Raw genomic sequence first — 14,709 nt, forward strand, 5'->3', positions numbered from 1 at the left:
GATTGGTGCTGCGGCTGCAGTGATGCAGACGCTGTACCGATTCGTTGTGTTGAAGGCAGAGCTGAGTGTGAAAGCGAAGCTCGTGATTTACTGGTCGATCTACATCCCTACCCTCATCTATGGTCATGAGCTGTGGGTAGTGACCGAAAGAACGAGATCACAGATATAAGCGGTGGAACCAGCTAGCACCTGTGTTCACTGAGATATTCAACATCTCTTTATCTCAGTCGGTGATCCCCACATGCTTCAAAGAGTCCATCATTGTTCCTGTCCCGAAGAAACCCCACCCTGCTTCTCTCAATGACTATCGCCCTGTAGCCCTCACCTCAGTAGTGATGAAGTGCTTTGAATGCCTGGTCAGAGACTTCATCATTTCTTCACTACCAGACACACTGGACCCACTACAGTTCGCTTACCGTCCAAATCGTTCCACAGACGATGCCATCTCTCATCTCCTCCACACATCACTCACTCACCTGGACACTAGAAAAGGGAATTATGTTAAAATGCTCTTCATCGACTACAGCTCTGCATTTAATACCATAATTCCCTCCACACTCACCACCAAGCTGGAGCACCTGGGACTCAGCTCATCTATGTGTCAGTGGATCTCCAACTTCCTAACTGGCAGACCACAGGCAGTAAGGATGGGCAGACATGTCTCAGCCTCCATCACTCTCAGCACTGGAGCGCCCCAGGGGTGTGTTCTGAGCCCCCTGCTGTACTCTTTGTACACATATGACTCAATCTACAGCAGGCGCTGCTGGACCAAGGCCAGGAATATCACGAAGGACCTCAGCCATCCCAACAATGGACTGTTCTCTCTGTTGAGGTCAGGAAAGCGATTCCGCTCCCTGAAGACCAACACAGAGAGACTGAGGAGGAGCTTCTTTCCACAGGCGATACTGTCTCTCAATCACACCACCACATAGTACTGACCCACACATATGGTTTTTACACACACACTGGACATTTGTTTACACTAGTGGCCACTGCACAACTACACTGTGTGGTCATTAAATCAAATCACTCTATCACAAGTCACTTAAATATGTGGATTGCAAAACCCTGGACATTACATTTCTTTCATTACCATTTATTACTCATACAGCTGCTCTTATTGTTCTATATTTCTTCATATATTCTTATATATTTTCTATATTTTGTATTCTGTTGTACAGTTATTTTATTTTTAACTTTAATTTTTGTATTTTATTTTATTCTTTCCTAGTTAAATTTACCCTTTATTTAAATTTTCATATTTATTTCCTATCCTATTCATAGTCTTTTATTTTAGGTCACGAGCAGCTGTCTAAGCATTTCACTGCATATCGTACTGTGTATGACTGTGTATGTGACAAATAAAATTTGAATTTGGAATTGAGTTTCCTCAAGGGTGGCTGGCCTCTCCCTAAGAGATAAAGTGAGGAGTTCGGCCATCCGGGAGGGGCTCAGAGCCGCTGCTTCTCCATATCGAAAGGAGCCAGTTGAGGTGGTTCAGGCATCTCATGCGGATGCCTCCTGGGCACTTCCTGGGTGAAGTGTTCCGGGCATGCCCCATCGGGAGGAGACCCCGGGGCAGACCCAGGATATGCTGGAGAAATTATATCTGTCGGCTGTCCTAGGAAAGCCTTGGTGTTCCCCCAGACAAGCTGCAGGAGGTGGAGGAGAGGGAGGTCTGGGCTTCTCTGCGTAGGCTGCTGCTCCCACGACCCGGCCCCAGATAAGCGGAGGAAGATGGATGGACCTTTCCAATGACCTTTTGTGAAAAGTATCAATCATATACAGGTCTACTGCTGTCCTCGATTACTCTAGCTGATTGAAGCTTGCATTGTGATACTAAGTGGGATTGTAAAAGAGAAAATAAAACCTGATGTGAGTTGTACTCAAAAATGTTCTCGCCCAATTTCTGTCATAAATCCCACTTTTAAGTTTATATTTGATCTGTGTGCAGATGGTCAAGAGGAAGGAGATCTGATGTAACCATGACAACTGAGTTATTTGGGGTTTGTTTGTTTCTTTCTGTCTGTCTGTCAGTGAAGACAATGCAAAAATAGAGGAAATGCTGTAGAACGGTATCATTAATCAAATCAGTTGAAGTTAAGTCAGTTTTTATCACAAATGCTTGCATCTGGTGTCCTCAGATACTGTGACTGTGTTCATAATTAATAATAAGTATTCAGTTTGTTTACTTGCTAACATCCAAACATGCTGCTGAATGCTGCTTTGGTGCCACTGATGACTTTAGACCAGGAGTGGGAAACATTATTTCTCAGGGGCGTGAACTGACGGATAAAGCATGCAAAGGGCCACAGCTGGGTTAAAATGTAATGCACAGAGCGCTGAATAACAAAAGAATAAGTCAAGTCAGTGAAAGACTTTTCAAATGTAAACACTCTGAAGTTAAAATAAACCCACTGAAGTGCTCCATCAACCTTTAATCCTTTTAAACTGTTACGTTGTCTTCAAACTAGCATTTGATAAACTTTAGCTTTTAGCATGTTATGCTCAATATTAAGTTGTGCAGGGTTATGACTTAATGACTACAGAATTGAATTCATTGCATATTAAAGTATTTCATTATCGGTACATTAGCAGTGCAGCACTTCATCATTTTCCACATATACTGTGTATCATGCACACCGTCCCGCTTTGTTGATGTTTATCATTAAAGATATTTTTAAGTGAAACTGTAGTCTAATGTTCAACCGCAGCCCACAGAGACTGGGCAACGCTACCCCCAGAGAAATGAGGAATATGGGCTACATTACTATAAAAATATTGGCCACTTTAAACAAGAACATCTATGTGGGTGGACTGTGAGTGTGCAGAGGCATTAATTGTTGCAGACAAAATGACAGTTAGTGATTAAGCACGAAGTAGAATTGATTGCTAAAATGAATTTAGTAAAGCACCAGATGGGTAATTATACGAGCTCTCAACAATGATTGCTGCCACTTCAGGTGAGCCGACAAATTGGTATTCGTTTTAGTAGTTGTATCGGGAGGTTTCTGGCTTTATCTGTGGAAGAGTAAAATAAATTGGGATCAGAAAAGTGAAAGGCTTGTGATGACCTCTTCTTCGTCACCATCACCACAGGGCTGCATTTCTAAAAAGGAGAGAAAGCCTGTAATTTCCTGATGTCTACATTAGCTAGATTAGGGATTTAGTTCATTGTTAATGTAATTTCTTTTTACTAAAAGGTGAAACTATTAAACGTATTCTCTGAAAATATTACAGGATGTCACCTCCATTTTGGAAGAAGGGCAAGTTTAATCGCTGCTTTAAGGAAGCCCAAAGTATCAAGTAGCACCACCGATTGCCTCTAAATTTCCATGAAAGCATGCCGTCACACGATTGTGATGTTTTAGGTGCTTTACCATTGCACAGTGTTGTTTTGTACCCTCCTGAGCACAAAAGGGCTTTCCGGCTTGCTTGCCAACATGACACCTTTAACTTTGGTTTTCATTCTCATCTCTCCTTATGCCACCTGTCGGCCCCAGTCATAATACTATCAGCACAAGCTGTGACCTCTTTCCCTGTTGCAAAACCGCCACACAAACAAGTTGCTCTGAGAACGAACCAATCACCTTGTCCTTGTCAAATAAATCAGTGTTTAGGTTTCACCACAATCTGATCCCCTTGTCACAACATAACACGACCACAGTCATGGACTGAGGTAGCTGACCGAGCAACATGACAGTGCTGTGTTCCTCACGTATCCTTCTGTGGAAATCGATTTCCTCTTCATTTCCTCCTGAGCATCCTGCGTGAACCCACAAACCCTCCAGTGTGTTTGTTTTGAATGACTTTGCGGAGTGTCTTCTGTGTCGCGAAGCCACGGCTGTGTTATCACGAATCTCCTTCTGGATGGGATAGAAAATAAACATTTGAAGTTTGGGAAACCAATTAAGCTTATAATCTACAGGCTACGAAAGGATCTGAAGTCAACATCACTTACAGGAGGATTTCAGACTCCCACAAGAGTTTACATTTCTTCTTGATGTTTATATCTCTAAAATAAATCAGGGTCAATCAGTTCATTTCCAAAAGTTGATAATGAATCAGGGTGTCGTGGATGTGCAGAGAGGAAAGATGCTCTGTTTGCTTTTTTTAACTACCCTCATCTTTTAAAGACACAAACGTCAAGGATATCACAGACTCTTGTGATTCTTGGGTTCATAGACTCTAAATTGTTTAAATAGATTAAGCTGTTTTCTTAAGTAGCGACCTGCGTTACACAAATGGCAACCACTTAAAATTAAGTAAGATCAGTAAGACAGTTTTAATCACTTATAAAATAATAAAAAAGTCACAAATATTCATCATAAAACTTCTGTGGAATCCTTAACCCTTGTGCCCTCCTCAAATTTTACACTCTTTTGACATCTTCGTGGACAAAAATGTACACACAAAAAATCTGCCATTAAATCCTCATATAACAATTGTTTTTTGTTTTTTGTTTTGTTGCTTTTCATAAACCAGTTAATCAACTTGAGTCCATATCAGAACGATCAAAAATTACATTATTTTCAGGATTTTAATCATTTAAATGCCAGTTCAAACACTGGAATGATTAAGGAAATATTTAAACAAGCATAAATTGCACACCTTATTTGTTTTTTTACTACATAACAAAATGTTTTTTCCCACGATATAACTCCATTTTGCTACTAACTAAAGAATACTAAATACATTTTTAAAAAGTGCCCGATTGGAGGCTCCACTCTGCACACCTCACCTCACAGGTATAACTGAAGCTTGTTAGTTTGGTGTGGTGTGCACATCACAGTTGAGATGCTTTCAATTGCTTCTCTTTAAGTTTAGGAAGAACTTCAAAAATTCTAAGACCAAGCCTACATTTAATTAAGAAGTAAAGTCATTTCTGGGCTTTCTTACCCGAGGATGACCGCAGCAGATTCTCTTGGATATGGATTCTCAAGAACATAAAGCTTTTCTTCTGCTCCACCTCAGGTCTGCCTCAGCTCATCTGATACAAACAGTTTGTCTTTGTCACATTTTTTCTAATGTCAGCAACCATTCCCTTATTTTTGTTGCTGTTGAGCAGTAGATTACAGGATTTTCCTACCGGTCACGACATGGTCAAATCTCCATGTCTGGGGGTGCATTCATGGTTGACTCTTTTTATCCCCTTGCTTAGGGCAAATGGATTTTACTAAAGTCATATTGTTTCGAATCAGTAGTTATTTACTTATTATGGGGTTTTTTGCTCCACACCTGAAATTTTCTATTAATTTGCTGTATAATGTCACTTTTCTTTTTTCCCAGTTTTTAAAACCCAATGATATTAACGTTGCCTCACATTTTGTATGAAGTTTGACAACAAGGTAGTGAATTTACTTATGAGGGGAGTCTTGCTCATTGAATCAAACTAGCATCCCAGGCTACCTGGAGCCTATCCCAGCTGACACTGTACAAGATGCAGGGTACACTCTGAAAGTTGCCAGTCCATCACCGGGCTAACACAGAGAGACAGACAACCTTCCTCACCTATACATACAGATCCACACATCCTCTATCTGGATAAGCCAACCGGCAGCTTCTTGAACAAGAACAACTATAATATGAGTGACCTTTAGTTGACTCCAGTGAACAAGCAGCAATAGTAATTGGCTGACTGCTGTACTAAGCTCTGAGATTCAAACTCTTTGAATCTATGTTCAAAGACATTTCAGATAAATGCTGAGTTTGATGTCCAGTATTTGGCCCCTGTGGACACAGATGACAGCTGATCTGCTCCTCTGTAGCGTAAACTTCTTCCTCTCTCAATGAATTCGAAAGAAATCTGTATTGATTTAGTGCCGTGAGCTTGTTAAGGTTGTCAGGACTGTCATCGTGAACTCCTTTTCCTGGATCCTTCACTGATATGGATCTTATAAACAGCCTCCTTACCCAACAGCTTTCCAACTGAGAGACTACACAGCGAGGGAGTGGGTCTCAATTATCTCTCTTCTCTTTTAACATGCATTTTGTTTATTTTACTGGTGTTTATTCAGTCAATAAACAGCTGTCTCAACAAACTAATGTTATAGTCTAGCCACTGAAGTGACAACATACATCTGCAGAAACAGTTTAACTGTTATTTTTTGTGTGTGTAAGCTGTGATTGCATAGTCATCAACTAATGAGGAAAATTAGGTGAGCAAATTGAACATTAGCTGTAAAATTAGACACGTTCAGTGGCCCAAATCACAGAATGTGAAACCATTTAAATAAGGCTGTGATCGTAAGTTACAACGTAACTGCTGCAATGAAACGCTAATGTGCCTGTTTCACAGATGCAAACATTAACATTTAGGTACTTTGAGTGAGTTTAACTATTTTGAAAAGAATCAGAACTGCATCAAGAGAATGAGATGTTGGGGGAAGAAGGCGGGGGGAAACAGAAGGAGGAAGATGAGGACATGGAAGAGGAAGAGCTTTCATTGTGGCTGAGCCCATCGTGTAAGGGAATATGTCTGCTGTACAGCCAAAGGAAACATTGCTGAAAATGGAGAAAAAACATTTGCCCAGACAGAAAATGAATACAGGATGAAGCTTTTTTTTTTTAACTGCTTATGTTGCAGTGAACAGATTCTTTTTCCAGTTTGTTTAAAACTAAATTTTCATTACAGATATTGTTTTACTTATTACAAGCAGTTTGAAGCACATTGTGATTTTAACTTCATTTATTAAAACCAGCTGGGATAAGCTCCTTTTGATAAGTCAGTCTGGATGACAAAAGCAATGGTCATCCTCTGCTGAGTGGGTGCAAACACAAAAAGCACACTTTGAACGCTGATCCAAACGTAAATATCTCCCTCTGCTGGTTGCAATTAGAACTACACGTACAAAACAGTTTTTTTCCCATTGCAGTATCTGTTTTTAATATCAATTTAAAACTTTTATTTTTTTTAAATGGCCTACATTAGCTTAGGACGTTTCTATTACTACATGTTACTTCTAATACATTACACTTTAGAGAGAAAGAATTACTTTCCACTCGATTATATGAAGTCCGAATTTGGCAGGATATTTAAAAGTTTAGGATGTTTGATGTTTAGGATGTTTGCATGTCAAATATATCAATAACTTGCACATATTAGAGAAACCAACATTAGCTAAAAACAACTGATTAAGCCTGTTATTTTAAGGTTTGTACAAAAAATTATGATTGTCTAACAAACTCAATAATTTGTGTAATGTTCAGCAGTTAGTTGATAATATAATAGAACAAAAAATCCTTAATTAAAAATTAATTTAAAAAATTAATTAAAAATACTCTGTTCATATTTTGTTTTACTGTTTTAGAGCATAAAGAGAAAACAGAATCTGGATGCTAAAAAAGAAACCTGCACATGCGAAACAGTCAACATCTGTTTTACTGTTGAATAACACATAACCATAAAATGTTGTTTATATTTTAATAACAGGCTGTAATATAATACCAGTCATGTAATACTCACAGGGTTAGTGACCTGACGCATATTTAACATGTATCAGTCATTTCATTTATTTACTTGCTGCCGTTGATCTGTAGGGACTTTTCTAGCAGGTCTCCATTCTGGGAGGGAACCTGCCCTATGCTCTGCTCAGGTTACTTCATCATTTCTCATGAGGTCATGAATAAAGAGGATCATCCCCAGCCACCTACTAAGAAACTGTGTAAACTCTGAGTCAGACTTGTCCTAGCAGTGGGTCATTCCTGTGCTGTCACGGGTCAGTTTAATCAAGTTTCAGCCACAGGAATTGGCTACGGTTACAAGGTATTAAATAAATTAAGATGTCTACAAAAAAGAAAAAAGAAGTCAGAGAGCAGTGGAGGAAACCTAACAGGTTTTTCACCAGATGAGTAGATGAGTGAGTCAAAGGAGACTGAAGAAGAAGAAGGACAAGGATGAAGCAGGATGTAATTCTGACTAATCAGGGTCTGATATGAGGAGCATCTAGAAAAAAAAGGAAAATCAGGTTAAGAAGACAAAAGAGTATCCAGCAACAATAATGAAGTTAATGACAGCAGAACCAAGGGTAGCACGAGAGGAGAAAAGTTTCCTGATGTGATTGAAACCACAAAGAAGAAGTCTTCAGTCAAAGATGGGATCAAAGGACAAAAAATCCAAGAAAGAGGAGGACCCTGAAGAAGAGGAAGGGAAAAAGAAAAAGAAAGACAAGAAGAAGAAAGGTTCAGTAAAGGGAGACAGTGATGAAGACACCAAGAAGACAAAAGGCAAGAAGAAGAAGATTGAAAATTATGTTGAAATCTATGAGAAAGAGCTTCGTACCTACGAGCCGGAAAAAGTGGAGAACTACGAGGATGAGTATCACAAAAAGAAAGGTAAACTTTTTTTCATCTCTTGTAAAATGCAGAATTCAAGATGAGGGAGCAGCAGGTGTAAAATATGTATATTCAGGAGAATCAAGGACAATATAATGTCAGTTCTGCTTCAGGAAAGTTATTCGACACCCAGAGGACAGGTGGATCTTTGCAGTTTCAGGAGTCTCACTGTCTCTAGCAGTGTCGCTGCCTTAGTTTAATGTTCATGAGGCGGATGGACATAGTGGCGTAGTGAACATAATGTCGTTAATCTTTACGTGGGGTGGTTTCACGTCCATCCCAGTCCACAACAACCCAAAGCAAAGTCACACTGAACTTAACAAAAAGAAACATCATCTTACAAAAACAAAGAAACACAATGAAATGCACCACAATATTGTAAACTTTAAATGTTAGCACTTTATTTGAGTGTTTAGACGGCTATTCACACTCACATTCAAGCAAAAGAAGTGAAAGAAAATGGATGGATGGATTTTAGGTTTATCTTTAAAGTATTTAATTATATAAATAAATCTTATTGTTTCAAGAAGTAAGAAATATAAAGATATATATTTGAGATTTGTTTCGTTTTAGCAATTTAATTTAGATGTAGTGGAGTGGAATCAAAAGTCATTTGAAGAACAATTAAGCTTAAATCTTGTCATGTATTCGACTTGTGTGTTGTTTCATCATTAAATATTTTTTCATAATCTAAGTAAAACTCAGGTTAACCAGTTACATGTCATGATAGCAGCTCTTAGTTGTGCCTGTCCTCTGGGTGCTCCTGTTTCCTCCCACAGTTCAAAGACATGCTTGTTGGGTTAATTGGTGATCCTGAACTGGCTGAAGGTGTGGATGTGAGAACGTAGAGTAACCTGCTCGTTCCGTACCCCTTTTTGTCTAAGGATTAGCTCAAGCCCTCCCCAACAATTCTATTAGTAAACATAAGAAATGGAAATCTAGATTTAAAACACCTTCAACTTCATCAGATAAACACATCACTTGAATAGATCTTCATTATACCTGGTTCCAATGATAACCAACCAAAATGATGGACAATTTTGAGAGAAAAATAAGCAATAATCATAAGATTTGTATGTTTTATCTTGGATAGTGTGTCACAGTGGATAACTCCATGCCTCATATAGTCCAAAAAAAAGGACACATCTTAACAATTCATAGCAAATGGTCAGACATGTGGCCACTAGTATTATTCTTGGCTTACTTGCCCAGTATGATATTTCTTTTTGACCAGTTCAAAGCAATACTTATTGCTTCATAATCATCTAATTGGATACGGTGACTATCCTATATAAAATATTTAAGCTTCAAAGTATCTGTGAGAAACTTTTGAATTAGTGCATTAAATTTGGCAACCTATTGTCTTATCTGAAAACATAACTGGGAACATCTGTGTGGGTTTGAATAAATTAAGCTTACGATAAGTTTCAGAAGGCCAGAAGTACTAAAACACAAATGCACACTGTCACCTAGTATGTATGTATTTATGTTTACCACAATACCTTAATGCATCTTCACACTTTACTTGGTTTTATTGTTCTCTTCTTTTTGAACCCTGTAGTGTACGAGGTGGTTGCCATCACTGGTGATGAGAGAGGAGCAGGCACTGATGCCAATGTGTTTATTACTCTTTTTGGAGATTATGGCATCACACCCAAAGTCCACCTGGCTAGCAAGTAAGTCACCTTTAAAGATTAGTGGAGTTTAGATGTAAGCTTGTCTGCAAGCGTATAAACAGCAAAGAGTGATTACTCTAAGAGCCTCCAGTTCAAAATAAACCCTATGTCATTTCAGTATTTATTTTCTATATGAACTAAAACGATGTCTTTCCTCCTCTTTCACAGCACAGAAAAGAAGTATGTATTTATTGTTGTGTTAAAAAATTGCTGTGACAGCTTAGCCATCAGATTGTGCTGTGGTTATTGGTGGCACCATTTACTGCATGATTTTTTCAAAGTTTGCATGACTTTGGTAATTATTCTCCTAGATTTACATTTTTACTTCTGATTAGTTTGTATTTATTTTTTAGTGAATAGTATGATGTGTCAAAAGAGGATGACGTTCAGGTGACTTCTGAATTTTAACCTTTTTTGGTATTTCAGGAGTTGCACAGCATTCGAAAGGGCCAAAACAGATGTGTTCAGAATTAGAACTCACAATGTTGGATCCTTGAAAAAGATACGGTTTGTTAGACATGAGATATTTTTTAACACCCTTAACCATTTTTTTTTTGACCAGGAACATGTAATTTATCCACATGTTTCTGTTTCTCCAGGATTGAGCATGACAACACTGGCCTTAATCCCAGCTGGTTCTTGGACAGAGTCGTGGTAACGGATGTGATTCGACCTCATCTGAGGTTCTATTTTGCTTGTAATAACTGGCTCAGTAAGGTAGAGGGAGATGGCCTTTACATCAGAGACCTGCTGGGCAGCATAGACCCCATGGACATACCCAAATGTATGTATGCATAGATAAAACCCTCTAAGTATCTGGTTGGCATTAGCAGCTGACATGCTTTTAAGAAGTTTATATATCAGGTTTGTCTTTAAACTCTGCAAAAATTGTGACTTTTTTGTACTTTTTCTTAATTTTCCAGATAATAAATTTGTTGTGAGTGTTTTCACTGCAGATGTAAAAGGAAGTGGCACAGATGCAGATGTCTTTATTAACATCTTTGGGGAGTTTGGAGATACAGGTAACACGTGCAGCATATCTGGTCACTTAAGTTTGAAAGAAGCACTTTAATGAAACTATAATGAATAAATGAAACTATAATATGTTTGCTATAATTTATTTATTTATTCATTGATTCTATTTTAGGGGAGAGGCGACTTGACAACGACAAAAATAACTTTGAAAAGGGCACAGAGGACAAATTCACCATCGAGGCACCGAACTTGGGCAAAATTAGAAAGATCACCATTGGACATAATAACAAAGGCTCCTCAGCAGGATGGTTTGTGGAGAAGGTAAGAAACAGGCACATAAACAGACAGGACAGGTATTGTTTACAAGACTGTTCCCCTATGAGTCTGTAAAATAAAATGATGTTGACATGATTCTAATGGTCAAAAGATATGCCCCTTTGTCAGTTTGCATTGTTAATGAAAAATGACTTTCATTTGTTATATAATACATTAAGGATTTTACTGTACATTATCTTGAAACAAAAGAGTCTTGCTGTGCCGCTGCCCTGCTTCTGCAGTCGTACTTAAGACATGCGATCTCCTTGTTTCCTGTCGGCCGTCTCATCCGAGACCAGCGTCCCTGCACCTCCAACACATACAGTGAGAGATGAGTTCATTCAAACAGACACGCGAAACACGCATGTCTTCATTCTACCTGCTGTGTAAAGGGACACCATGCCCCATTAAGAGATTGCCTTACAGCAAACAGACAGACGAGTCGGTAGATTTGTTGGTTACTGCAGCACAGGCTGACACCAAAGATCAGTAGTGACAATGTTACTGAGTCATATTCTATTTGCATTTCAAATGTGTTTTGTGCAGCCACTAAATTACTTATTACACTGAGATAAATTCTGGACTAAAAGATTCTGAGCATTTATTTGAGGCTAGCTTTGTTTTTGTCATTGCTACTGAAACCTCTATAAGCAATATACAATAATTCAGTGTTAAATAAAAAAATGGACATTTTATTACAGTTTATCAGAAAATATCAAAAATACATTCATAATCAAATCTAAGATAGCGAGCACATATAAAATAACTGCGGATGTTTTAAGACCGATACCGATATTTGGTGATTTATCTATTTTATCAAAAACATTTTAAGACACATGAAACACAAACATATTTCCATAACATTTGTTATGTGAAGTTAATTATGAGTCCTTACTAAAATAATATGACAGTGCAGTTAAAAGTCATCTTTTTTTTTATTGTTCCAAAAAGTTCAAGTTCAATTCTGGTCAGATTAGCTGGTTGTTGTGTTTGTGGTATTCTTCTTTGCTTCATAAATGTACATTTATCAGCTGTTATATTACCAATATATTGACAAATGACAAATATACGCTGATACATATGAGCATGCTTACTTAATAAAAGCTAATAATGATTTTTAGTCTACAACATAAAAGGGAGGAATAGCTAGTGAGAATACAGGTGAAGTAATACTAATTGTGCACCATGCCCCCAAGACTAACCAAGACTAATCCCCTAAAGCTTAGGGGAAGAAATACGTAAAGCTGATACAAATATCTATATATATATCATATAAAAACACATGTCTAAGGATTGCGGTGCAAGTTGCACACACAACAAAAACACTGGTGCCATAAAAAGAGCAGTCCAGTCCTCCTAGATTAAGTTCTTGCCTAGAGCATAAAGACAAAATGGATGCTAAAAAGGAAACCTGCGCATGCAAAACACATTTGAATAAAACAGTCAACATCACATTCAGCACTCTAGGAAAGGAACAGCCACTAAGTGGATACTGAATGACAATCTTGCATGTTTCACCTCAGCAGCAGACAAATGTGCTCAGTCAGCTTTCCAGCCTTTAATTAAGAAACTGTAATTTGAAACTCGGACTGCTCTGCCTCATTTCATCCTTCTACTGCAACTTTCTCTGTAAGACTGATCATAGCATTGCACTAATGTGACCTGTACCGAGCAAGCACATGAGAAGATGAAGCACCACTATCTCATTTTATTTAGGTTTTTTGATATTTGTAGTTTCTGGTGTGACCAGTTGTACTGAATATTGCAGTTTTTTTCTACAGGTGATAGTAGATGATCTTGGAAACAAACTAGTGTATGAATTCCCCATCAGCCGCTGGTTTGCCATCGATGAGGATGATGGGAAGATCCAGAGGGATGTTTTGGTTGGAGGGAGTCAGCCCACAGGTGAAATTTGGAAAATTGGTTTTTAAGCCTGAGAAAATTCAACTGGTTTACACGATGGCAGCTTCAAGGATAGTTGACAATTCGGAGCTGTCTTACAAAATAGTTTCCCTCAGTTTTAATTAATTATTAACTATTAATGAATAACTGCAGACTAACCCTGCCAGAAAGCTGTGTAAGCATTACTTCTTGGATCAGACTACTATTGTTTAGATCTGGGTTATCTGGTCCTGCTCATATCCTTGGGAGTACGGGTGCTGTGAACCATGGCGACCCACTGGCACTACCTGTGATAAGCTAACATGTAACTGTATCCATCAGGTATTGTGTACAATGTCCAGATTGTGACAGGAAACATCCGGGGTGCCGGGACCAACTCCAAAATCCACATTGTGATGCACGGCACGAAAGGCTTGAAGAACAGTGGGAAGGTAAAGAGGAAATACAAGACACAGGACAGAAAGCATTTTACTAATAAGTGTTGCAGGAATCATTATTTTCATTTCCAGGAGGAGAGATCGTTTTAAGGAACTGAGCATGATTTATTGAAATAAATAAAGTTTTTGGCAATTAGACACCAATGAAGCCAGATCTCAGAGCAGAGTCCAACTGTGGTAGGAAGTAGGACAGGACCTGTGGAGACTTGATAAGGATCTCTGTCGGGCCAGGATGAATTGAAGGTGGAGTCTGAAAAACAGAATGACATAAGAGCGCTGAGGTTTAAAGCACAGAACAGAGGCCGACTGACTCGCAGAAGGCGGGCAAGAATATAATTGGACCAGAGTGATGATGACAGAACTGAGTTTGACAGAATAGACTAGCAGCCCAAACACCCAAGAATCTAGGCAGATGAGTCAATGCAGATCTTCCTTATTAAACTTTTGCCTTAAACTTGATTCATTTGAAAACAGAGTTGTTAAAAGTGGCCTTAACTTCAGTGGGTCTCTGCAGGTGTTTTTCTTTAACTCAATGATTTTCTGGTCTAATGCAGGGCACTTTTTATTCTGATTTAGTCCCATTTTTTTGCGACTACCTGAATCTAAAGTAGATATAAAAGAGGGATCATTTTGAAGACTTGAGTTGAGAGACTGGTCCAGTCAAGTGGCTCCAATTAGCTGAGGTGCTGCCTCACCGCTTTCACTCTTCTTTTGTCACTCAAACCATCCCCACCTAAGCACGAATTAATTACAGATGAATCCACTATGGTTGATTTTACTCTCTATAGCTGCCACAGCCATACAGAGAGCAAACCCCTTTTTCCTCCCAGGCAGCACATTTTATTTATTCTATAAATTCTTTGGCATTGTAGGATTTAAAGAACTTTTTTTGGTCACGTTTGCCAGTTTACCAAGGTTGCCTCTTAATGTTAAAAGTTCATCACTTTCATTTTTATGTATTTTTGTAATAAATGTACTTTTTGTGTAATCAGTGTGACCATTTTATGTATATTTATTTAAATCTTGGAAATATGGTATCTAACCAGATACCAACTCTGGATGACATTACC

The 14,709-nt window shown here is 38.4% G+C and overlaps 1 protein-coding gene across 1 annotated transcript in view; it reads left to right on the top strand.

Moving 5' to 3' along the window:
• Positions 1-8,093: 8,093 nt before the first annotated feature.
• loxhd1b (lipoxygenase homology PLAT domains 1b) overlaps positions 8,094-14,709 on the top strand; it is a gene marked incomplete at both ends in the record, with an annotated part of 31,052 nt that continues 24,436 nt past the window's right edge. The window contains 9 exons of the mRNA XM_080894076.1: positions 8,094-8,334; positions 9,896-10,010; positions 10,179-10,190; positions 10,437-10,517; positions 10,610-10,794; positions 10,934-11,032; positions 11,158-11,306; positions 13,082-13,205; positions 13,524-13,633. Coding sequence (XP_080750202.1) covers positions 8,094-8,334; positions 9,896-10,010; positions 10,179-10,190; positions 10,437-10,517; positions 10,610-10,794; positions 10,934-11,032; positions 11,158-11,306; positions 13,082-13,205; positions 13,524-13,633 — 1,116 coding nt within the window. The remainder of the gene's footprint in view (positions 8,335-9,895; positions 10,011-10,178; positions 10,191-10,436; positions 10,518-10,609; positions 10,795-10,933; positions 11,033-11,157; positions 11,307-13,081; positions 13,206-13,523; positions 13,634-14,709) is intronic.

The sequence above is a fragment of the Rhamphochromis sp. 'chilingali' genome (assembly GCF_963969265.1).
Source record: "Rhamphochromis sp. 'chilingali' genome assembly, chromosome: 10".
NCBI classification, from domain to species: domain Eukaryota; kingdom Metazoa; phylum Chordata; class Actinopteri; order Cichliformes; family Cichlidae; genus Rhamphochromis; species Rhamphochromis sp. 'chilingali'.